Below are 27,695 nucleotides of genomic sequence, written 5' to 3' on the forward strand. Positions count from 1 at the left end.
AATACAAGGAGGTAAATTCTTATTACCTAATGTCTACATTTTTTTTCTTAAACTGTTTACATTATCTGTTTTTAATTTGGTTATTTATCAACTATCTAAACAGCTTGATGTTGAAGTGCCACCTGAATTAGATGCTATAGTTGGTATGAAGATGCTTTTTAAGATCAACTTCAAACTGGCCCAAAAGATGGGTCCCAATTACCCATTCAATGTTGTTAGGGTTGTAAGGGATGAGCACTTGCTTAAGACCTATGCTGACAGATTTGTGGAGCATGAAGAGCAAGACTTAATGTCAAGGATGATTGAGGAGGAAACTAACACTGATGCAGTTTCTGGAGTAAGAATTTGAAACCCTAAATTATAGGTTTTTTTTTTTGGTTACTAATAGGTTTTTCTGCTGTTCTTAATTATAGGAAGATTCTATTGGAGTTGAAGTCAATAGTCCTGCCACTGTCCAGCCCTCGCAAAAGGAAGGAGAAGACAATGCAGAAAATGCTGGTGCCATTAAAAGGTCACTTTTGGATGAGTTTTCATCGTCCAAAAGTAGGAAATTGAATGACTCAGAAATAAAAAAGGAAAAGTTGTAATTCAGATTGATGGTTGAAAGTGGCTGTTGTTAGCCGGGCACTATCCAGACAATTTTTTTTTTTTTTTGTAATACTATGGTGTGACAATTTCTTTTTTTTCAGTTCTATGGATGGTTTTGAACTTTTATCTAATGCTTTTAGTAATTACCTATCTGTTTAGTACAATAAATGGTTGTGTATACTGCTATTATATCCTGTTTTGCAGTTTTCCTAATTTTCCTTTCAGGTTATTAGGAGTAAGGATGAAAGGTGTTAAAGTTTAGCAAAGATGCAAGGTGGCCAAGGTTTAAAAGGCAAACAGAATGGAAATAGTTTGGCAAGCAATTTAGAGTTTGAAGTTGTGTTTTTATATGTTCCTATTTTCAATTCTAAGACTCTATATCTAAATATATTGTGCCTGTTTTGCAGCAAAGATGCCAGGTGCTAAGGTTTCAGAAGGCAAACGGATGGAAATTCTTTGGCAAGTAATTTAGAGTTTTAAATTGTGTTTTTATATGTTCCTATTTCCAATTCTAAGACTTTATATCTAAATATATTGTGCCTGTTTTGCAGTTTTCCTAATTTTCCTAACAGGTTATTCAGAGTAAGGATGAAAGGTGTCAAAGTTTAGCAAAGATGCTAGGTGGCCAAGGTTTAAGAAGGCAAACAAGATGGAAATAGTTTGCCAAGCAATTTAGACTTTGAAGTTTAGGGTTTAGGGTATATTTTCCTATTTCCAATTCTAAGACTTTATATCTAAATATATTGTGCCTATAAAATAGAGTTTGTTTCAATTACCTATTTGCACAATCTTCTTTAACTCTGTTTGAAATTCTAATATGAAGATATGTAAATATACTGTGCTAAAAAAAGGTGTTAGTTCCAATTACCTATTTGCACAATCTTCCTTTACTCTGTTTGCATCTCTCGAAATCAATTGATGTTCAAGCTGGAATCCATCAATGTTTTCTAGCACATTTAAAAAGAAATTAGATAACAGCAACTAAAAGAAGAGTTTTTTTATTCATTTACATTACTGTTTTAACAAAAAAAACCAACAATCCTTTAAACTGAAAAATGTTTTGATCCTAAACATATCTGACTTTTATAGCAATATAGAATAAAATAATTTAACAAATACCAGAGGTCAAATAGCATACAAATAAAAATAGATTAACATTGTCGATACTCGAGGACCATTTGGAGAACAAAGACAGTTTTCAAGGTTTGTATTATTAATAAAATAAAGTTGTTTCTTCCAATAAAAACAAATTAAAGAATCTTATGATACATACAAGAACATTATACCAGTCTTAAGCAAAGAGTAAAAAAAGCGAATTTAAATTACTGTGTTCACTAATAAATGAGAATCTGCTTAACAAAAAAAAAGTTTATCATACACAAAGGTCACTTATATGCTTATATAGAATAAAATAATGCACCAAAGTCAAGATATCAAAGACACTACAATTAAAAATATATGAAGTTGTTCGATAGTCGAGGACCATTTATTGAACAAGGACATCTTACTGAATGTGTGTAATATTAAAAAACCAAAGTTGTTGCTTGCAATAAAACACAGTTAAAGTATATTATGATATATACAAAATAGTTATACCAGTTTTGACCAAAGAGCAAAAAAAAAAAGTTATTAACATTACTGTGCTAACATTACAGAATTGTATACTTATATAGAAAAAAACAATGCAGCAAAGTAAAAACCAGTAATGGAAAAGTATTGCGTTACAAATTAAAGTGAACAGACTTACAAACTATGCAAGTATATGCATACAAACTAATCTAACTACAGTCAAGTAAAGAGGAAGTCTTAACCTATTTGCTTATATCACCATATTGCTTTTAGTGGTCTTTGATTGATTGGTTTTTTTCTGACGGATGCTCTTCAATTTCTTCAAAGCTTGAATTATTTAATTCTAAAAAGAATAACAAAAAAAAAAAATTTGTTAGAATCTGTGTTCAGAATATTTACAAAGTAAAGTGAACAAAGTTACAAACTATGCAAGTATATGCATACAAACTAATCTAAAGACAGACAAATAAAAATAAAGTCTTAACCTATTTGCTTATATGACCATAATGCTTTTAGTGGTCTTTGATTGCTTGGTTCTTTTCAGCTTGCTGCATTTCAATGTGTCACAAGCTTGGACTATTCCATTCTAAAAAAAATACCCCAAAAATTTAAAATTGTTAGAATGTGTTCATAATATTTCATAAGTAGAATCAAATAATTAATGTATGTGTTCAATGGTTCTTACAACAGACTTACAAACTGTGAAACTATAACAGTGCAAAGTCATCTAAACTAAGCCAAATCAAGATAGAGTCTTAACTTATTTTCTGATCAGGCCATAGTGATTCTTTTCTGCTGGCTGCTCTTCAGTAGCTCTAAAAAGAAAAAAATAAACAAGGTTAGTATTTCTGTCCAGAATAAATAATAACATCAACACATACATTGAATAAATTGGCAGCCACATTTTGAAAGAAATTAGATAACAGCATTGCAATTCCAGAGTTGTAAATTAATTAACATTGTTCGGTTAACTAAAAAACTGAAACTATATTTTAATTGGCCATAACATAGAAGTGAATACACTGCCATACATTGCCAAGGCAAGGGAATTATTGTCCTGTTAAGTATTAGTTAATCATTCTTAGGAAAAGAAACACATTGCCTAAACATTAAATAGAATTGATGGGCAGCTATCATTACTATTAAGAGAAAACTCTTCATCAGTTCCAATCCTATTTTCAAAATCAAGGGCAAAAGTAAAATAAACTACAATGAACCCATCTAAACAAGGATGCCCCATCTAACTACCAACACAACCTGCCAGTTTCATACCCCAGTAAAATAGACAAATCACATCTACATTTTCAAGTAAAAACAATAGACAGAGCAATGAGGAAAATCACTAAATCAACAATTATAGGCATCAAAAGGAAACCAAGTGATGAAAATAAAGGTAAGTTCGAAACTTATCTTTTTAATACTTCAAATTAAGCTTCATTATAGCATCCTCTTCCTGTGCGATTCTGTTTATGCTCTCTGTCTCCTCAAAAAATTCCAGTATGTTCATGAAAAACAACATGATAAAGTCGAAAAAAAGGTTAGGGTTTGTGTGAATAATAATATAGCTATACCATTTTGAAAATGATTGTTAAACAGTTAAGAGTAATTTCTATTTGGTGTTTTTAGAGCAATTTCTAAAAGAATACGGTTTAGAACACTAATGGCTATGAATCATACAAATCTGAAATCAATAAATTGGACTATGAATTATCGATATGCATGCGTAGATCCAGAAATGTAGATCAATTTTAGAACAAAGAACAATGAAAAGTACGAAACCCTAAACAAATTTTGTGTAGATTTAAAGCATACTAACCTTAGAATTGGAGAATTAGCTTCACTGAAACGCGATTGCCACCATTTACCGTTGTTGAACACTACGATCTTTCACAGAAAGGAAAGATCGGGATTGTGTATTGAAAATCGGATCGATGCTAAGCGAGACCGGACTACAATTTCTCCGGAAATAATGTTCAATAAGAACAGTTGAATCGGAGATTACGACTTAGGACTGATCTAGATTTAGGCTTGACAGAGAAATATAGGAAGATCGTTTGGAATTGCTGAAGAACAGAGCGGTTCAGACATGAGAGAAGGAGAGGTCAAGCGAAGGAGAAGGCTTATCAGCCTCCTTCCTCTTCTCTCAATATTCCGACCGGAAAAACAATAATAATTAATATATATATATATATATATATATATATATATATATATATATATATATTATGTGCGGCAAATTATATATATACAGAAAATATATATATTTAAATAGTTTATACATATAAACTAATAAATAAATATATAGATATGTATATAGTTATTTATTTATATATTTAATTTTGAATTGTTATGTGTAATTAATTAGATATATAATCTTAACAATTCTAATGGTATTTATTGTGGACAATGTTATACTTAAGAGTTTGTCAAATAAAATTAGTGTTACTATATAGCCATTACAATTTCAGGTTATATATATATATATATATATATATATATATATATATATATATATATATATATATATATATATATCACAATTAGATTATCCGTTAGGTGTGTTTAGTGGCACAATCACTAATTTGTAAATAATTGTTAGGTAAATCTTGAACAATTCGAAATTAATTATGTACTGTTAGTTGTGTTATGTGTAATTCATTTTTAGGATTTTTAATTATTTGGATTATTATTTATTTTAATGTTCTATTCTAATTCGCAGAAAATCAATTGGGCAACTCATCATCAAGGAATAATTCTGCTCAAGGAAAACAACAGCCTTCGGCAAGAAATCCTTCCCGCATTCCTCTAGGAGGATGTTTGTCGCAAAACATCACACCCTTGAGTAACATGACTAACGGTAAATCAACTAAGTTCAATTGATATAGCATCATTGTGAATTTAAAAAACCTTTTTATTGGTCTACTTATTATGTAAACCTTATTTAAAACAATTACAATTTACACTTATAGGCTAGCGTAATGAATAGCATTAGGTGTGATTAAATTTTAAAATGTCAATTGTTGTACTTACTGTTGTTTTTATCGTCTTTTAATTGATTCTTTTTTCCTCACAGCAAATAATTTTTGCAAATCATCATTAATGACTAATGCTGGTCAAGGGAAAGAGCAACATACGCCAAATAATCGAACCCAAAATCCGTTGGGATGTGGTTTGTCCCCAGATATCACACCATTCAGTAACATCAGTAATGGTAAATCCCAATATATGAATTGATATACATTAATTGTTAATTTAAATGTCCTTATACTGTTAATTGTTCGAAGCTGTTTGTCAAATTAAATGTTATAATTGTAATGTAATTTATGTTTAATATCAATTTCTAATTAATTGATTAGGTGTAATTAATTGATTACATTGTACTTAATGATATATACTTTTAGATTTGAATTGTATTTAAGTTAGAATGTGGACCGTCGTCTACATAATTCTATTCGATTACGTATTAAAGTTGTGCAATTGTAAAATTATTTATGTTATGTGTACTTAATTGTTTCGAGTTATAATTATTGGAATTAGTTCTTAATTTAATGGTATATTTTCAATCACAGCAAATCATTTCGGTTGCTCATCTTTTACGAATAATGCTGCTCAAGATCAAGACCAACGGACGACAGCTACTCCTTACACTAATCCCCAGCGAGGATGTTTGTCTGAAAATATCACACCATTGAGTAACATCACTACCGGTAAATGCCCTAAGCTGAATTGCTATAGACTCTTTGTGAATTTAATTATAATGTAACTCATGGTACATATAAGTATGTGTGGAATTGTAACTTCACTAATTTTTGCATGATATATGATTTATTTGATAATATCAATTTCTAATTTTTTGTTCAAATAGTTATATTTCTTTTGTTATGTGTAATTTAATTATAATGTAACTCATAGTACATATAAGTATGTGTGGAATTGTAATTTCACTAATTTTTTGCTGATATATGATTTATTTGATAATATCAATTTTTTGCTGAAATACACTTTTTCACTTTTATTCCTATTTATGGTGCACACATTATTGTGGACCATGGTCTATCATGTGATTTTTCCAATAAAATATAATAATACTTATACAGTTAAATTACTATTTCATATTCTAGGGTAGCATAAGTTATAATGTTAAGTGTATTTAATTTATAATATTAAGAATTCTATCCTTTTTATGTTAGTACGTGCTACCAACTTATTTTTTTATAGTCCCATAAAATATAGTGGTCTCAATTAATTGTCACTTTAAATATTGTTATTCTTTAAATTTGTCTAATATTATGTATGTGTACAGTACGGCAGTGCAATACACAAATAGGTCCAAGCAATTGCCAGAAATTTTTTATTGTAGATAAACAAAATCCGGGTTCGACGATAACACAAGATGAATTGGCAATTCGTAAACCATTAGATAAATATGCAATTGTCGAAGACCATGTAACAACCAGAGACTTGCTACCTGCCTTTGAAGATGAAAGTAACAATACAATGAGCGATGTCCCAAATCAGAACATAGATGGTAAAAAAATAGTCCCCTGTGGTGTTTCAAACAAATATAAGTAAAGTACATATGGTCACTCTTTCAATATTAAAAATAATTTTTAAATGTTTTTTAATTTCAGATGCAAATATATCGGGTAACGCTGTTAGGCAGACCTCGGAAATTGGGACATCCTCTGGTCCACAACATGGTATGTATGTTTGTTTTATACGTGCCTGAAATATAAATCAGTATTTAAATTTGTATATATTTGGTTTCAGGTCAATACTGCGATTTTGGTGATGCAACGAATCAGTGCGTCCATTGTGGGGCTCTGTTTTGGTTTGAAGAAAGGAAGAAGAATTTGTCAACAAAAGCATCGCCACTGTTTATGTTGTGTTGCAACAATGGGAAGATCAAATTGCCGGATAATAAGTTGCCACCAAAAGGTATATTTGATCTCTTTTTCGGCAATGACGAAATATCAAAAGAGTTTTTACACAACATTAGGACCTACAACAACATGTTCTGCTTCACATCCATGGGTGGAAAAATTGACAAGAACGTGAACAAGGGGGGAGCACCTCCAATTTTTCGATTAAGTGGTCAAAACTACCACCTAATGGGCACTTTACTTCCAGAACAAGGCAAAGAACCTCATTTTGCCCAGTTATACATATACGACACGACAAATGAAAGGAACAACCGTATAAATGCTGTGAGGTAAAGAAGTTTCCGTAATTACACATTAAATACTATTTTTTATCTAAATAAATATCAATTCCAAGTATATGTTGTTGTAGGGGTAGTGGTGACCAAGATGACATTCATGTAGAAATAGTGAATGTCATTCAGAAAGACCTGGATGAAAATAATGTCTTGGTTAAGTCTTTTCGCATGGCTATGTCTGAGTTGGATATTATCCATGCGCCGAAGTAAAAATAAAGTTGTTGGGAAAACGAACTAGAGATGCGAGGACATATAATCTGCCTCAAGTTTCTGAAGTAGTAGCTTTAATTGTTGGAGATCTGGATACAAGTATTGGAGAGCGTGATATTATTGTTCAATCGAAGGGTGGCCACCTACAGAGGATTACTGAATTAAATCCTTCATACTTACCACTGCAATACCCTATTTTGTTTCCATATGGCGAAGATGGTTATCGGGAGGACATTGCATTCGCCGACGTAGTAGGCTGGCGCTCTTCTGGTGGTAGACAGAGGATTAGCCCCAGGGAGTTTTTTTGCTACCGCATACAATCTAGACAGTCAGCTCCGAGTACCATATTATTTGCCAAACGGTTGTTCCAACAGTTCGTTGTAGATGGCTACACAATGGTTGAGTCTGGAAGACTAATTTATATAAGGACACACCAAAAAAGCCTAAGGTGTGAGAGTTATAGTGGATTGACTGATGCTTTGACGAGGGGTGAAATAAGTCCTGCAGCCCAAGGTCGTAGAATAATACTACCTTCGAGTTTTACGGGTGGTGCTAGATACATGATACAAAACTACCAAGATGCAATGGCAATATGTAGATGGATTGGATACCCAGATTTATTTATAACTTTTACATGCAATCCGAAGTGGCCTGAGGTGCAACGCTTTTTAAAAGATCAAAGGTTGAAGCCAGAAGACCGGCCGGACATAATTTGCCGCTTATTCAAGATTAAGTTGGATGCTTTGATAGCTGACTGTCGAAAGAATCAACTATTTGGCCCTGTGGCTGGAGGTAATATTTTGTTTTTTTTATTTTAAATCAATTTATCTAAATAAATTTTAGGTAATTGCTTAACATTATTATGTTTATTTGTATGTTGTTACAGTCATATATACAATTGAGTTTCAAAAGCGAGGTCTTCCGCATGCTCATATATTACTTTTTATGGAGAAAAGTAAAGAAGTTAGGCAAGTTCTCACTCTAGACAACATAATTTCCGCAGAGATTCCGGATGAAAAGAAAGATGCTGAGTATTACCAAGCGATAGAGGAATTTATGATGCATGGTCCATGTGGAAAAGCGAGGACAAATTCTCCATGCATGGTAAATGCGCGATGCTCTAAACATTTTCCTAAGAGATTTGTTGATAGTTCTACGTTTGATGACGATGGTTACCCGGTATATAGAAGGAGAGACAATGGCAGTGTAGTTACAAAGAACGGTATCGCCTTGGACAACAGGTATGTGGTACCGCACAATAGATATTTATTACTCAAGTACAAGGCTCATATAAATGTCGAGTGGTGCAACCAATCAAGGTCAATCAAGTACCTGTTCAAGTATGTTAACAAGGGTCATGATCGAGTAACAGCCGAATTTTACAAAACAGGCAATGATGACGAGAATGGCAAAGCAGTAGATGAGATAAATATGTACTATGACTGTAGGTACATATCCCCGTGTGAAGCGGTCTGGCGTCTGTTTGGTTTTGATATACAACTTCGTGCGCCTTCGGTAGAGAGGTTAAGCTTTCACCTACCTAATCAACAGAGTGTGATATTTGCAGATGATGATGCGGTTGAGAACATTGTGAATAGACCTACGATAGCACAGAGCATGTTTTTAGAATGGTTTGAAGCTAATAAAACATACCCCGGTGCCAGAGAGCTTACTTATGTTGAGATGCCAACAAGATTCGTTTGGAAGAAAGACCTTAGAAAATGGCAGCCACGAAAGAAAGGGTTCTCCATAGGACGTATATTCTATGTCCCACCAGCTACTGGTGAAATCTTCTATTTGAGGTGTTTGCTCAACAAAGTCCGCGGCCCTAAAAGTTACGAAGATATTAGGACTGTAAATGGAGTACAATATGACTCATTCCGAGATGCGTGTTATGCAAGAGGTTTAGTTGATGATGACAACGAATATGTTGATGCAATAGATGAAGCCAGTTATTGGGCGTCAGCGGAACAATTGAGGAGATTGTTTGTGACATTACTAATGAGCAGTTGCATGGGGAAACCGGAAATAGTTTGGCACGCCGTTTGGCAACATCTATCAGACGATGCCCAATTCAATATCCGTACACAACTGCAGAACAGAGGTAATCGTACATTTTTAAAAGAATATTAAGTCAAATTTAACGTATTTGAGCTATAACAACAAATGTTTATATATATGTATGCAAAGTTTGTGTTGACCGATTCGCAGAAAATGAACTTTGCTTTAGTTCAGATTGAAAAGCTATTATCTAATCATGGTAAGAGTTTGAAGGACTATCCTGAGATGCCAACGACCAATTTTGGTGCGTTAAACATTATTGCAAATAGATTGATTCAAGAAGAATTATCATACGATCGTGGAGAACAAGAGAAAGAGAATCAAGAATTGGTAAGGCAGTTAACAGACGAACAAAGGGCAATATACAATGAAGTGTTAACTGACGTCGATTGCCAGCAAGGTGGGTTATTCTTCGTATCTGGTTATGGAGGGACAGGTAAGACTTTCTTGTGGCGAGCACTTTCTTCCGCATTAAGGTCTAAGAGTCAAATAGTTTTAAATGTTGCTTCTAGCGGCATAGCTTCGCTGTTATTACCTGGTGGTCGTACGGCGCATTCCAGATTTGCTATACCGATATCTGTTAATGAAGATTCCACGTGCAACATAAGGAACGGCAGTGAACTGGCGGAACTTCTTGTGCAAACAAAGCTGATAATATGGGACGAAGCCCCAATGATGCATAAATTCTGCTTTGAAGCTTTGGATCGAACTATGCGGGATTTGATGCGCTTCGTAAATCCAAGGAGTTCTGATATGACATTCGGTGACAAAACAGTTGTTTTGGGTGGCGATTTCAGGCAAATTTTACCAGTCATTCCCAAGGGTACTAGACCGGATATAGTTCGTGCGAGCATTATCTCATCCTATCTATGGCAATCCTGTAAAGTCTTGAGGCTGACTAAGAATCTACGCTTGAAAAGTGTTCAATCAGAATCCGAGTGCAAGGAGATCGAGGAATTTGCTAAATGGATAGCTAATATAGGTGACGGAATGATTGGGTGTCAACTGGATGGGGAGTCAGAGATTACTATTCCAGAAGATTTGTTGTTAAAGTGCGAAGATGACCCTATTGCTACAATTGTTGATAGCACTTTCCCCAATTTCCGACTGGGACTTGCCGATTTGTCATATCTTAATCATAGTGCAATTTTAGCTCCAACATTGGATGTGGTAGATGCCGTTAACCAATACATGAATGACCATAATCCCGCTGAGAGTAAGACATACCTGAGTTGTGATTCTGTGTGTAAGTCAGATGCCAATGTGGACATGTTAGCGGATTTGCACACTCCGGAATTCTTGAATGCATTGAGATGTTCTGGAGTCCCAAATCATGCGTTGACATTGAAAGTTGGATCACCTGTTATGCTGTTGCGAAATATTGATCACACATTAGGATTATGCAACGGTACAAGGTTGATTGTTACAAGGTTGGCTGACCATGTGTTGGAAGGCCAAATCATGTGCGGTACAAATGCAGGAACCAGAGTATTGATTCCTAGGATGTCTCTTACACCGTCAGATCCTAGATTGCCTTTCAAATTTCAACGAAAGCAATTTCCCTTGATGCTATCCTATGCCATGACAATCAACAAAAGTCAAGGACAAACGCTTGCTAAAGTTGGGTTGTTGTTGAAAAAACCGGTCTTTAACCATGGACAACTATACGTAGCTGTTTCAAGAGTTAGTAACCCTAGGGGTTTGAAAATTTTGATTTGCGGGGAAAGTGTATCATGTCTTAGTACGACTAAAAATGTTGTGTACAAAGAAGTTTTCAATAATGTATAATAACAATTAACAATTTGTTTCAATAATACGTTTCTTATTAGGTTTCTTATTCTTATTATATTATACGTCATATTTTATGTACTATATAGGTAGAGTCTCTTAATGTATAATAAAACTACTATTTTCATCAATGTCGAATAAAATCACTACTTTTCATTTCACATTTTTAAAGGTCTAATAACTATATTCTATACTGTATATATATCATACTATTACGAATTCAAACTATATATTTTTTCATCTAATTATATTATACTGTATATGTATCATAATATATATATAGCCGCGCATCGCGCGGGTGCACCTACTAGTAGTAGTAATAGTAGTAATAGTAGTAATAGTAATAATAGTAATAGTAATAGTAATAGTAATAGTAATAGTAATAGTAATAGTAATAGTAATAGTAATAATAATAGTAATAATAATAATAATAATAATAATAATAATAATAATAATAAGAAGAAGAAGAAGAAGAAGAAGAAGAAGTGAAATGTCATTTTTACCCTCATATTTAACAACCCTAACACTTACTTAATGGAAAGGGGAAAAAATAGCCACTTCAAAAATAATTGAGGGGGATAAAGTGGTTACACAAACAACACAGGGGGAAAATGTACTATTAGTAAACAACACAGGGGGAAAAAGTGTCATTTTCCCTTGGAAGTTTGCCTTTACAAATTTTAAAAATGGTTCAAAACCCTCTTCATATTCACCACTGATCCCGATTCAACTTTTATTCACCACAAGTTAATTTAAATCGCAAAAAAATTAAATGAACTTGAATTAAAAATGAATAAATTCATCTACAATAAGCAATAAATAAAAAATTCCTTCAACAGAGATAAGACGAACTACTGAACGAACTTAAGCATTTTAGCAACCAAAGCTTTCAAGCATTATCAATTAAGCACTCTCTCTAAAAGTATTTAACATATCAACCTTCAACTATTCCTTGAAGTGAAACATACTACTCTTGGTAGAAGAACAAAATTTGGTAACTAAGTATTGTAAGGGGACTGCACGACTAATCTTATGATGAATTGAAGAAAGATCGCATTGTGCTAACAAGGGAACTTTATAGAATATCCTTGTGAGATGTGAAGTAACAAGGGGACTTTGTACGGAGATCTTTGTGAAAAATTAAGTAACGACAAGTCTTTATAAAAGATTTTTGTGAAGGGGTCTATGATCATGGTGAGTTTTTAGATTTTTGTGGCCCTGCTCTGATAAATAAATAAGGTCCTATCAAAATCACAATCTTTAAAATCAATATCGTAATTTTTTCTATAATAATAATAATAATAATAATAATAATAATAATAATAAGAAGGTGGTAAAATGCTACCGTGCACAAAGAAAAAGCCAAAAGACATATTATGAAATAAATTACAATAATAATAATAATAATAATAATAATAATAATAATAATAATAATAATAATAATAATAATAATAATAATAATAGTGTGTGCATACTCGCAACGCAAAAGGGTTAAAAAAAAAAAAATAATAATAATAATAATCCTATATATAATAAAGCCATATGGTCTTGTCAAAATTAAATGGTGATCATCAACATTTAATTTTCACAAGACCATAATAATATTGTTAATTATAATAACAATAACAATAATAATAATAATAATAATAATAATAATAATAATAATAATAATAATAATTGCAATAATAATAATGATAATAATTTTCATTCACAGTTTCTAATATATATATATATATATATATATATATATATATATATATATATATATATATATATTTATTATATTTCAATTTCTACTGGCAAATTATTGTGTGAATGATGGTCCACATAATTGTAGGGATCATGAATATCAAATACATTTTTAATATATTAAAAATACATTATTTTTTTTTATTGAAAGTACCTTACATACATATATAATGTACCCTTAGTAATTTAAAATATACTTTTTATTTCATGCAACCCCAAAGTTCATAAGTTTGAAATTAATATATGGCATAGCTAGGCGGCCTAATATTTAAGATTATTGATGTGCATATTGAGGACTACGGAGACAAAGATGCGTTATTCGTGGATTCATCGGATACTATCCAACAACACTCTCCAACTTAATTGACATGAAGTAGGCTTAGTAACATTACGATTATATTCTCGAATTATTAGTTCTCATCTTTTATTGATTACACACTTAATTCGATAATATTTGGAAGAAAAAATCAATGTTCGAACTAAGATTGTGATTTTGGTCTTTAAAGGTCAATTGTACGTTGCTACATCTAGAGTTAGAAATCTCAAAGGTCTAAAAATTTTGATCCGTAGTGACTCTAAAATTGTAATTCAATTACTATTGTAGTTTACTAAGTTCTTAAAAATTTGTAATATTAAATACTATGTACTAAATTTTTAATATAGTTTAAGATTTGTAGTAATCACCCACCTTAAATATTATTTTAATTGTAAATATATTTATGTTCATAATTTTATCATAGGAATTCACACATAATAATTATTAAATAACAAAAATTTTATATATGAATAAACCTCATATAAGGTATATTTCTATAACATATTTTCCGTGCATCGCACGGGACAAATACTAGTAATAATAATAATAATAATAATAATAATAGTGTGCGCAAACTCGCAATGCAAAAGGATTTTAAAAATAGGGAGATGTCCAAAATTAGAGTAGCACACAAGTTTCAAACTTCTAACCTCCAAGTTAAAATACAATAAACACGCATTTGTACCATTTCTTCATAGAGCCTTTTAAGTTTAATTGAAAACTTTTCGTTTTTATTTCTAAACTAGCTAAGTAAAAATTAAATATTGACCCTCTAAAATTTGGGCCCTGTGCTGTAGCCTAGCTTGCACAGCCTAAAATCCGGCCCTGCTGATGATCTCACTTGTATATATATTAACAAGTTATCACACGCGCATTGCATGAATAGTTTAATGCTCAATGTGTATTATTAAATTAGTGTTTCAGAATTTATCAAAGTATCATTCGGTATTTTGTCGTATATCAATGCAATATTATCAAATTTTCTATAAAAGTAAATATTTCAAGAATCCATAAATATGACATGTGGTAGAAATATTTGATTAACTGGTGTGTAATAGCAGTTTTTTTAGGGAAATACCCTCATTAGATAGTACCCAAGCATAGTTTTTGCAACACAAAATCCTATTAATTTTACCAGTTTGGCGTGACCCATGCTTCCTCTTGTTGCCACTCTCGACCACAAATGAATTCTTGATTAATTAACCAAAGTTCTTGTTGCCACTCCCGACCACAAATGAATTCTTGATTAATTAACCAAAGTTCTTGTTGCCAAATGAGTTCTTGATTAATTAACCAAAGTTCATGTTAAATTTTATATTGTATTTTTTTTAATACACTCTAACATATTAATAGTATATGTTCAACCATTATGCCAATTTTGATTGGGATGCGATTCTAACCTAAGACCTTTCTTATAAAAATCAATGTGTAAGTTAAGAATAATAAATAAGACTAACAATTAAACTAACATTTTTAGTTTCCGTAATTTTATTGATTCTTATTAAGTTTGTAGATTAGGTATATTAATATACATTAATAGATTTTTTTTCCTTAGTATTAAGGAAACTATTGAATTAGAGGGATTATACATTTATACCACCCATTATATTAAACCACTATTATAACCCTCTCTCCACTCTTTACTTTTTCGAAAACCAAAGGGAATATATTAAATCAAGGCATAACCAAATCCGAAATATAAGGAGGCGGAACAGTGTCCCAAACTCTAAGGACAGATGAAGAATCAGTCGCCCGTGCTAACGCGTGAGTTACATGATTCGCTGACCTCTTAACATGGTGGACAGTGACGTCCCCAATGTCTCTAGCAATACCTAAGCAATGCTTAACAACAGATCCAACATACGAAAAGTCATTACACGAAGAATTAAAACTATTGCAAAAATTTAATAGACTTAATTTAATGTCTCCACTCTTTACTTAATTACTACTTTCGCATCCTGCCATTTATATTCAAAAACGATCTAGACAACTTCAAATGACTTCAAACGTTTTAACCAATTCCGTTGTGTTAATTTCACCTAAACAAAACTAGTAAAATACTTTCAATGTGCACACTCTATGCAATTTTTTAAACTGATAAAAGTCTATTCAACCCCACCATTTCTATATTTTTAACTAGTGTAGGACGAAAATAAAATATATACCATTTATTATTAGACTATATATAATAATACAACCCACAAACAGCAAACCATTGATTGCAAATCCCTATCCTTTTTAAGGATCTCGACTGCCATAATTAAAGCTTTTGCCAACTAGTATTGAAGCTAATTAAAACATATAGTAGTTTAATCTATTACTCTGTATATTATAATATTTTATTTATATATCAAACAACATATGGTTGTCATAATATGTATATGAAGAAGACATCATCATAGATTATGCTATTCATATTAGGATTGAAGTATAGATTTGTGTGTGTATATAATATATATATGTTTTTAATTTGATCCACTATAAAGCTAAGTGAATTATTACGATTTTATTATTTTAATCTTCAAAAAAAATGGAGAAAAGAATCACTTTTGTTAACTTGATTTTTTTAAAATTTTTGAATGAAAAATAAAAATTTTAAAAAAATTTGTGTTCACAGAACATGGGATTGTTGAAGATGAGAATGTGTGCGCATTTTGCGGTGAGGAGAAAGAGTTGTCGATTTTAATTTGTACACTACGCAGACGCAGTAGAAAGTACGAATTGAAGCTTTGGCCTTTGAGGGGATTGATGCGCTTCCATTATCAGATTCGTATTTGCCTCGCCCTCATGCCTGCCCGCCTTCATCATACATGATTGAACCAACATTATTATTATTTTTTTTATTATTATTCTTGTTGTTGTTGTTATAATTATTAAGGTAAATCACAAGTCAGATTCTTAGTGTGATTCAAATTCTCACACTAGAACTGAAATAAGACTTTAGGGTGATCGATCGAATCAATTGAGTTAGCCTCGCAGGTTGCAAAACATTATTTACATGCCATCTTATCTCAATTGAAGAGCAAAAAGAAAAAGAAAAGAAAAAAATGAATTTGTTGTTGAAGGTTGTTGTGGAGTATGATAATAATACAAAAACAAAATATCCCTCCTCATCGTCCTTGTTGTTTATTATTATCATCATCATCATCATCATCATCATTATTATTATTATTTTCAAAAATATTTTGTAATGAGTAAGTTAAGAATAATAAAGATAATAGAATATTTCATTACTAAAGTTTATATATAAATAGAAAAGTAAAAAGAAAAAAAAAATGACAACTTTGAAAATGTCTTATATTGTACAAGAAATAAATCAAAATGTACAAATTATCAATGCACATTATTACACAAACATAATTTTTATTCATATTATAACCTTACCAACATTGACTCTTATTATTTTTATTATTATTAGTAGATTATAAAGTCTCATATATACTCCAACCAAAATAAACATAAGTAGCAATACCCTACATAAAAAAAGCTCTCAACTCATATGTTCTCCATCTTGATACTTTTAACCTTTAAAATACTAACTTTTGCTATACTACCTCATTTTTCATAAGATATTCAAAGCCTCTACATAGATCTTGAAAGCAAAAACCTAAAAATAGGATGGAAGCCAAATGACGTCGTCATTCACGTGATAGGGCTCAGCTCGTAAGGGAAACATCTGCAATGTATATTCTACTATCACGAGTAGCATCACAATGTGATGATGGTTCAATTCGTGAGACAAATTAAACTTCTGCAAAGGGTGCTTTGTTGTCACGTTGGTCATCACAACGCGAAGTGGTTCGTGACACGCATGCTTCTGCAAGTTGATCAAAGCCATCACGAGGACACAACATATTCCTGAATATAAATAGGAGAAGTCAAATTTTATTTAGGGACTTTTGGACTTTTAGCCTTTAGGGACTTTTACACTTGTGTTGGTTACTTTTCTTTGGGAAATTTTAACTTTCATATTTAGTCATTTTTTCTAGTCCTTAAAACCTTAGAATTCAATTTCCAATTCCAATTCCAATACAAGTTCTAGTTAGATTCAAGTTCATTTTCATGATTTCGGAAGTAAGGATTGAAGACTTTGATTTGCAATTTCTATCTCCTAGCTAATAGATAAGTCAATTTCAATTTCAATTTCATTGCATTGCATTTTTTATTATTGTCTTGCTATTTTGATTTCTTACTTTGTGATTGCTATGGATTACTCTTTTGATCTTGAATCTATTGTCATTTCTAGCATAATCATGTGTGAGTAATTTTCTTATGAGGGTGATAGGGATGTAGATTAGGTTCATGGAAATGTGACCTTGAATTGGTTGAGTAGGAGATCAGATATGCGACTTGACTTCTTTGATGATGTTAATTAATATGATTGTGTTTCAATTAGAAAGTGATTACCTAACCTAGAATCTAGGGGTTAATCAACATTGCTTCACCTTTGAGAAAAGGGAAGTGGGGGATGCCAATATCAAGGTATTTGATGAAATGCTTCTTAGACGACACTCATGAGTCATGAGAATGTCCTTAAGTGTTCTAGGAGTGTGGAAACCTGAAAAAGGCCTCCTCCCGATTAAATGACATCCGTCATCAAGCCAATTGGCTCTTTCTCTTATTCCCGGTTCGGTTATGTTGCTTTGATCTAATCCAAGTTCCTATTCAATTCCCCTTCGCCTTTCCGCCTATTCTTAACTATTATTCCTTCCAATTGTTATTTGTTCTATTACTTGCATCATCCAATGTTTAATAGTTTAGGGTTAAAATTTCCATAAGAAAATTTAGTACTTTGTACTTGTGAGAGACATATATAAGCTTTGCATCTATCGTCAATCCTTTGAGAACGAAAAACTCACCCTAATATTCCGTCAATCAATTGTATAAGTCTATAAGATACTATCATCACAATTAAAAAAAAAAAAAAAATCCATTTTACAACATAACTCTTGGATTCTTGTTGGAAGGCAAAGGTACAACATATATAGCTGTTTTAGCTGCACTTGATGCATATATACCCTGGCAGACAATCGTAAAATTTGCATTGAGGAGTACTCACTACTGCACAAACACTATATGATTGTGTGATGGATCTTCTTACTTGTCCTATTATATTGCCTAAGTGTCACGGGCTGCTATGCACAATGAGTTGTGCCCACGACTGCATATATGCCAAAACATACTTGCCTACTTAATTGTACTCTTGGGTCAGTCCAAACAACACTACATTACTTGTTATTTTAAACCACATTATTATCAATTTATGATGACACTTAACTAGCTAGAAGCTAGGTTATTGAATTGGCACATGCAACATATGACAACCAATTCCACAAGGTTCCAAGTTTGGCGTACTCCTAGTAGGAGTGGTCTATTTTTTTTAGTATACCCAGAGTTTTCACTGTCGGACACAGTGACCAATCCACTCGCTAAATTGTAGGCACATCTTTTGGGTGGGACAGCTGGCCTGAAGATTTAAGGCTGCTCCATTCCCAAAGCCAAGGATCGAACCCTTGACCTTTGGTTAAGGATGGATGAGTCCCTTCCACTCAACCACACCCTCCAGGTTAGTAGGAGTGGTCTATAAGCCTTCTCGATTTGAGCCAGTCAGGTATGGACAACCTAAGCTGGTTTACCTCATTGTGGTTCTTCCTGACTAAGTCACAAGCTAAGGTGATGAGTTTCACCCAGAACGCATTTCCAGTTTCAGATAGCGGCGGTAGGATTTCTTGTAAATCAAAGAGAAGACATAATTTTATTAGGGTATCATTCCTTAAGTAGTGTCACAAGATTATCTTGGAAAATTAGAGCGTTTACATACTAAGAATGGAATGATTAGACGACAATCCAATCATGCTTTTAATACCAAATGGTTCTTTTGAATCCGTGTTCTTCCAAAGGTGTGTAATTAATTTTAAGTGATTTGTATGTGTGGAAACGATTTGATGGGTTAAAGTAGAAGTGTGTGTGATTGATGGTGGAAAGGGTATTCAACTAATTCTATTTTGTTTTTATTATATTGCACCTTTAATAATTTGTTCATAAGTTAAAGCTAGCATGTTACCCTCACCAACTTGCTGAGACTTTCCTGTGTCTACAGGAACTTAATTGTTTGCAACAACCGCTGATTATATTATATATGTCTTTTCTTCCATGTCCAAACTTTTTCTTAGCTTGTTCATATTACTACCAAGCACCTTGTGCTCAAATGACACCTCTGTAGTTCCCCTTGAGGGAAGGTCACATAATTGAAACTCGGCGATGGGGTATTGACTCTTTGAGCTACAGTAATTAGAAAAAGTATAGAACAGACACTATCTTGTAATAGGGTTTATACCAAAAAATAAAAAATAAAATAAAAAGCTTGTTCATATTACTAGTCTACTTTGATATGCCTATTTTTCAATTCCAAGTCTTTTGGTGTATTACCGTAATTAATGAACTTTATTGCAATCAATTATCAATTCATTGCAATGCATGTTACAATCAACTGTTTGTTCTATTACAAATTTGAAATGAAATGCAAAAGTTGATGTTGCAAATCAAAAGTTTTCTAGTAGCTAGTACAATGTTACAATTTATTTGGTTCACAGAATAAGTTAGTAAGGAAATAATGTATTGGGAATGTGCTGATTCCCTTGTTTGTTTTTAAGTTCTACTACTAAGAATAGTATTTTCAAGAATGAGCTATTCCCTTCAAAAAGGAAATAATCATTTTCTAAACCAAAGATGCTACTTGCTCCGAAAGAGGTGGTTGAGTATGTGAAGTATGATTCTCGTACTAAAAGATCATAAATTCGATTCTTGTCAACACCTTCTTGGTCAATCCCATTGCACAAGGTTTCCTAGTGTGATTTGAGTTCTATTACACGAGTATATATAGTTTACTCAATGCGCATCCTCATGTAATGGTTCCAGGTCTCCTCGTAACCCAAAAAAAAAATGTTATTTGTCTTCCTTTTTCCTATTTATACAGGTTATATCCTATATATGTGCCATTGATTTCTTTGCCTAATGATAAAAATGAAGTCAAAAGGTTTGAATTTTACTAATTAGAGCTAGAATGTTGCAATTTAGTCTTCATTTATGGTGATTTTTGTCAACGTTTATTTAGGGTTTTGTAATTCATTTTTAATTAGTATTCTTCCAAAAGACTGAATCCCAACCCTAAGGGCCATTTTTAATTAGTTAATTGGTATTGGTACATGCATATGAATATAATGATTGTTGTCCGCATGGACAACTCAATTGGTCATAGGGGTGAAGTTTGGGAAGAATGACCAGGGACCAAGTCTCACCAGCGGCAGTGTGGGAATGATCTCACAAAATGAGGGGGGTTCCTTGTGCGTAGTAAACAAATGTCTAACCTCTGTGGTTCATTTGAGTTACCATGATTTACATCCACTCAGATGCTCTGTCGAGCCGGGTGTGAGGCCCTTGGATTCAAGCTTTTGGGAAGAATATAATGATTGTAATTGTGTTAATATATTTATGGGCTTAGAAGTGTAATTATACACATTGTATTAAGCAAGGAAAAAACATAAACTCGTTCCCTTGTTCACATTTATGGGCTTAGAAGTGTAATTATACACATTGTATTAAGCAAGGAAAAAACATAAACTCGTTCCCTTGTTCACACTAGCTCGTACTCGGCAAATTATGGTTGGGATCAGTTATGTGGAACATAACAAATGATACATTTTTAATATATTAAATATACATTATTTTTGTATTGAATATACATTATTTTACAGTATACAAAATATGGTCCACACAACTTGTGTAGACTATGGTCCACAAGTTAATAATTGCTCATACTCCCTCCGTTCCATTTTGTTTGTCAGGGTTGACTGAATTTATTTTTAATTCAATTTTTCATAATATTAAGTTTAGTATTAGTATATAAAATTTATATATTTAGAAACTACATTAAAAACATTATTAAACACAAAAAAATCAAATTTAAAAATAATTAAAAATTATTAGAGAAAATATGCAATAAAGAAAGAATTAATTTGACCAATGAATAGTAAACACGGCCAAATTATATCGTGCACCGCGGTGCATAATCGATTATGCACTGAGCTTCAAAACAACGTCGTTTTGTTTAATGAAAGAAACGGCACCTGTTCCGCAAAAAGTAACTCTGTTATTCAGTTTCATTTTGTATACACTGCAGTGTGAATTCAACACAACTACAGTTTCTTTAACCGTTTCTTTACTTAGAGAAAGGGCGGCGTTTTTGACCGCGGTGCAAGTGTACCGCGATCCACGATATAACGACCCATAAACACGACAGGCAAAATGAGACATATGGAATATATGTTTAGACACACAAAAGTAGAGAGATCTTAGGATGGTTTTTTTTTTTTTTTTTTTTTTTTTTTGAAAAACCGATCTTAGGATGGTTAATTGTAATACATGGAAAAAGTTATTTCTCCTCTTAGACAAGATATCTCACATTATATGTGATAGGATTAGAGAAAATAATGTTAGGTAGAACAAACCATGAAACTTAGTTTGTAATAGATATATGTTTATTAAATACATTTTTTTTAATGAGTGATATTAAAATTCATAGGATAAAGCTACAAGGATTTAAAATAATAATAAAATAATCAAGATCCTTCATCATCTGACATGACAATAAAACTCTTTTTATTTATCGGTTACCATATTCATGGTAACCCCACCTTGTGTCAAATATAAATTAAATTATATATTTTCACGTCAGATTGTGAATTATTTGGTGAAAATTTTAGTCTATTTACCCAAAATATTTTTTTTTGTACTATCGACTCTATTACAATGTAATATCTGTTCAATATACTTTCTCTATCAGTTTTCTGTGACCTTTCTCAAGGAGAATCAAAGAGGTGCTAATTGAACACAAGGTGCTTGATCTGTATTATTGTTTTGGGAGTACATTCACTCATCATGCATCCTACACTACTAGGAGGTTACACCAGAAAGAAAAAAGAGACAAAAAAATAAAATTACATCCTAAAATCAATAATCAATCAACACGTTAAGAAATACGAAGTGACATAAAACAGTCAAAATCTTGAATACTTTTATGCATTACATTTAGGTAGGCACTCAAATTGTAGAGTGAAGGACATATATTTAATTTTTGTGACTGCTATATAAAATAAATTCTGATTTTGAGGAAAGATGGGGGTGAAAAGAATAGAAATTGCAGAAAAAGACACAAAACACAATTGAACCAAAGAAAAGACACTTTATAATGAAGATTGGTTAATGATAATCTTGAAAATATTTACTTTTTTTGTCTTGTTGGGAAGGGGTGACCTGAATAATTGAGCTAATTTTGCCCTTAATCAAATATAGCAATCATTTAGATTAAAATATTATTTTATTTATATCTCAAATCACATATCATTGTGTTTTGTTTATATATGAATATGAAGAAGAAATTGGCATATGACAGAGAATTCTAATTATGTCATAGATCATAGTTTACATTACCAGGTGGATCACTAATATATAAGTTTTTTTTTTTTTTTTTTTTTGAAAATAAGCCGTAGCTATAGATTAATGAATGAACATACGAATAGAGTTAGGTGGGAATGAATGAACATACTAAAAGTAAACTTATATATTAGGGCAAATTATATCGTGCACCAGGGCGCAAAATGCGCCTTGGCCTAAAACGAAATCGTTTCTATAAGTTGGTGGAGTCGTGGAGAGTTGACGCGACGACGCAACGGACACTGTTACGTTTCGTCCATCCAATCTCGTTACAGTTTTTTTTTTTTTTTTTTTTTTTTTCTATATATGTATTATGTTAAGAGTTTATGTGTATTATGTTAAGAGTTCATTTGTATTATGTTAAGAGTTTATGTGTATTATGTTAAGAGTTTATGTGTATTATGTATTATGTTAGATTATGTATATTATGTTAAGAGTTTATGTGTATTCTACTATATAATTCTGTACATACGAAACAGAGAATTTTTTAGAGCACACAATGCATTGTGGGCCCTGGTGCACGATATAACAATTGTTTATATAGTAAATGGTTGAATATATGTATTCAGACATGTCTACTAAAAGCATAAATAATATTTTGGTGTTGTGGAGTTGAAAATATTATTTATGTTTGGTAGGAAGCTTATGATTTGATTGATCAAAAAATGCTTTAGAGAAGTTGTTTTAAGAGAGGTTGTTCAGAGATGTTGTTTTAGAGAAGTTGGGTTTACTACTCTTGAGTTTACTCCTCTTGGTTTTACTTCTCTTGAATTTTACTTCTCTTGGGTTTCACTCTTTGGAAGTTGACTTCTCGGGAGGTTAGTCTTCGAATGACTTCTCAGATTGCCACAAGTTGTAATTATTATATTTAATAATATAATGAACTCCTGCTCGGTTATACAATAATTTAAATATTAAATTTAAATTATTGTTATCATTATGAATATAATGATAGTGAGAGTTACAAAAAGCTTCCAATTAATTTCTTCATTAATCTGACATTTAAGAGAATTGAAGAAATGATGTCTAATGGTGGATATAAATATTAGAGAAAATTTCAATTTTGGTCCACTGACTATTGCACTTGTGTTAATTGTAACACTTGACTTTCAAAAATGTTAATTTATTACCTTGACTATGCAATTTCTATCAATTTTGGTCACGCCGGCCAAATTGCCGGCCAAATCTCACCGGAAAAACTTAAACATTTTTAAATTTTTTATTCAGGGGGGCAAAACAGTCATTTTCCGTTAAAAAAATTAAAAAATTATTTGCTTCTTCTTCTTCCTCGTAGACACCACCCATTCTCAATTGAAGCTGGAATCCCATGCTTGCTAAATAAAGCCCACCAACCCAACAAGAAAACAACAAGTTCAATCCCACCAAATGCAAAACAAAACGAGTACAGATAAATCCATCTCAGCTTTCTAGGTTTCTCTTCGTACATTGAAGGAGAACCAACAAGAACTTCTGCTGCATCTTCTGGACATACCAAGTTAGAACGGTTGAGAATCACGATACCTGCATATTCTGGCACTGGTAAATCTCTGGGGAGTTTTATAAATATACTTCCTGGAAAATCTGGAGATCTGTAGCCATTAAAAAGGGTGCTTTTGGTGAAACATTTTCCCTCCCCATTTCGCCTGTAGCTAAACGCTACACACCTCCGATCCTCTAAACACAATTTCCTGCAGTCTTCCAGGGAGAAAGGCTGAGTATAATTGAGATCAAATCCGCAGTAATCCACCTGAGGAATCTCCAAGAACTTGACTGGCAGAGTTACTAAAGTTGTTTTATTAAACAAAGCCTTGCTGCCTCCGCTCCAATCACTGGAATTGCTAAACACATACCCTGGAGGACATGAACACTTGGGCTCTGGACCATAATTACAAATACCATTTCTTCCACAGATTCCATGTACCCCACATGGCTGTTGAAGAGTTTGCCAGGTTACCGTTCACTCCCCAGTTGAATCATCCAAGCTGTATATTCTGAGGTTCCCATCAATATCCATTGTTATCCTCCTCTTCAACTCCCTTCCTATCTTGTCTGTGTGAATGGAAAACGTCTTTCCGGCAGAGAGTTGGCCGTCCTGCAAAGCTGCCCACATCCACCGAAGAAGATGAAGCCTGGGAGGTACTGGGAATCCATTGTGAACGCCGGCGACGAGGAGGGGAAAGATGTCGGAGAAGAGAAGGAAGCCCAAAGGATGTTTAAATAACATGAAATGACACTTTTGCCCTTTTTATTTAATGAGTTAAGTTTTTCCGGTAAGATTTGGCCGGCAATTTTGAGATTTGGCCGGTAATTTGGCCGGCGTGACCAAAATTGATAGAAATTGCATAGTCAATGTACTAAATTAACATTTTTGAAAGTCAAGTGTTGCAATTAACACAAGTGCAATAGTCAGTGGACCAAAATTGAAATTTTCTCTAAATATTATCTAGCTTCCATCAAGTTGCCAATATACGTTTTTGTGTGTACTCTTTGCTCTTGACTAAGTAACTGCAGTACTTACAAAAGAATGATTTCTAAGACAAAAATCTCAAGTTACACCATTGGTGAACTTTTTAGAAAAGCAACCTAAAACGTTTGGCATTCGATCTTCTTGTATCTCACGCTTGAAGATTGTGCAGATATCAAACTATCCGCAATAGAGATAGACTGTACTTATGATTCTTTACAATGTAGTATCCGTTATATACTTTCTCAAACATTTTTTCAGCTTAAAGAATCTCCACTTGGATGGATAACTGTGATGCTATCACACTACATAGTAGTTGGCAATGCAAATCCAATCTAATACTTGAAAAAGTTACTTATTATTGTAAAACTAAGGTCATAATCTTTGTTGAGCAGAAAGAGAAAAGAGGGAGAAAAGAGCAAGAAATTAAGCATAAAATATTAGTTGAAAGTGAAGTTATAAATGAGATGAGAGGAGCAGAGGAGGGGGTGAGGACCACCTGAAATGGGTGCAACATAACTTCATCATATATGTATGCCCAAACCACAATTTATTAGCACATAGTAAATGCCCACACATACAGCAATTGCAGCTTTTGAAACAAACACAGATATATATATATGCTTAGTAAAAGCCACTCTTTTTGGACACACTCTCACACACCAAACATCCCCACTTGCTGCTCAACACACACACATCACATCTATACAACATCCTGTCCTAAGATATCTACTCTCCCCAACATCCTTAACCCCCCAACCCCACCCCCAACCCCAACCCAACCTCTTTGTACCCAGTTAAATATCATAATTACACTTTGTGTTGGTTGTGATGTAGGCCATATTCATCAAAATAATTTGTAAATAAAATATACGCGGTTATTAGTTGGTTGGAGTAATTAATATCAACGTTATCATGATAATAATAATAATGAAACAGTACAGTTTCGATGAATTCATAACGGGACAATGGTTGTAGGGACGTGGAGCTTGACGAGAGCAACTCATTGATCGCTCTGAAGAAGGTGGAGGAATGGGATCGGAGTCTGAGAGATCCGTATTTACATATTATTACTTAATTAAGTATCCTAGGAGGTATCTTAAGCATAACATTTTTTTTTCTTTCCATCCAACTCATCACCCATTCTAGGACCATGTTTTCTCAGCCTCACATGTAACATCTATCTATAAAAAAGAAAAGAAAAGAAAATGGTGTCTCCAATTCCACCAATCTCCTTCCATTGTGGCATTGTGCAGTCCAGCTTCAAACAGAAAAACAAAAATCAAGAAAACATACAAAAAACCATAAAATGGGACAGATAAAAGACAGACAGGGAGGGTGGGGGGTTAGAATTCCAGCTCAATAGTCTTCCTCCCATTTATGCACCATTCATTGGTCATTACAGCTATAAATGATCCAAAATAGTACACTCCTAAGTCCTAACAAATAGCAAAAAAATAAAACTAAATTGCAATAACATTTGTATAATATTGAAATGATTTTTAATACTTTATGATTGTACTTAATAAATCCCTAATAATTATTTTGGTAATGAATCATTCCAATAATACATGTTATAATCATGTGAAATACCGAATAATTATTTGCCGCCTCAATAAGAGTGGAACATGAATGTCGTACTTGAATGTTACAAATTTAAATTTTACCAGCACTCTCTCAGTTGAGCTTGTGGTACAGGATTTTCCTAGTACGGTTTACTTGGAATGTGTAATTTGCAAGCTATTATACAGGAACGGATTCACTCAATGTACACCCTCAGATAGTGATTGCTGATTTTACTAAAAAAAAGTCGTATTCGAGTGAGTGGAGCATGATTATCGTACCTAGCTAGATGATCACAAGTTGGAATGTTGCCAACACTGTACCCTCATGATCGAATCCATCCCACAAGGTCTTTAATTTTATCCAGTACACAACATTGTGTAGTGGTTGTATATTCCCTCGTCACCTAATATTGTACACATAACCTAATATTGTACACATAACACACTTGGTACCACAATATTATAGGATACCATTCTAATACAACCAACTATGGCACATGATTATTGTACTTAATATTATTGAAACGATTTTCAATGGTACTAGGTAGTAGGTAGTATGAGATGATATACACAAATTTCATTGTGTTATGTGTGGACGGTGTATAGAATTTTTCTTCTCCGCAAAGGTTGAATCCCTAACCTCAAGGGCCCCCTACACTCCGGCCTGATAGAGCA

General features: G+C 32.6%; 1 protein-coding gene across 1 annotated transcript; it reads left to right on the forward strand.

Moving 5' to 3' along the window:
- Positions 1-3,486: 3,486 nt before the first annotated feature.
- On the forward strand, positions 3,487-11,537 carry LOC109174974. The gene is made up of 12 exons (XM_019324221.1): positions 3,487-3,550; positions 4,877-5,014; positions 5,231-5,368; positions 5,727-5,864; positions 6,461-6,685; positions 6,789-6,857; positions 6,928-7,369; positions 7,450-7,551; positions 7,614-8,377; positions 8,472-9,689; positions 9,816-11,114; positions 11,524-11,537. Exons 1-12 carry the CDS (start codon positions 3,487-3,489, stop codon positions 11,535-11,537), a joined length of 4,611 nt encoding a protein of 1,536 aa, XP_019179766.1.
- The last annotated feature ends 16,158 nt before the right edge of the window (positions 11,538-27,695 follow it).

This window comes from Ipomoea nil, unplaced genomic scaffold (genome assembly GCF_001879475.1).
Source record: "Ipomoea nil cultivar Tokyo-kokei standard unplaced genomic scaffold, Asagao_1.1 scaffold0679, whole genome shotgun sequence".
NCBI classification, from domain to species: Eukaryota; Viridiplantae; Streptophyta; class Magnoliopsida; order Solanales; family Convolvulaceae; genus Ipomoea; species Ipomoea nil.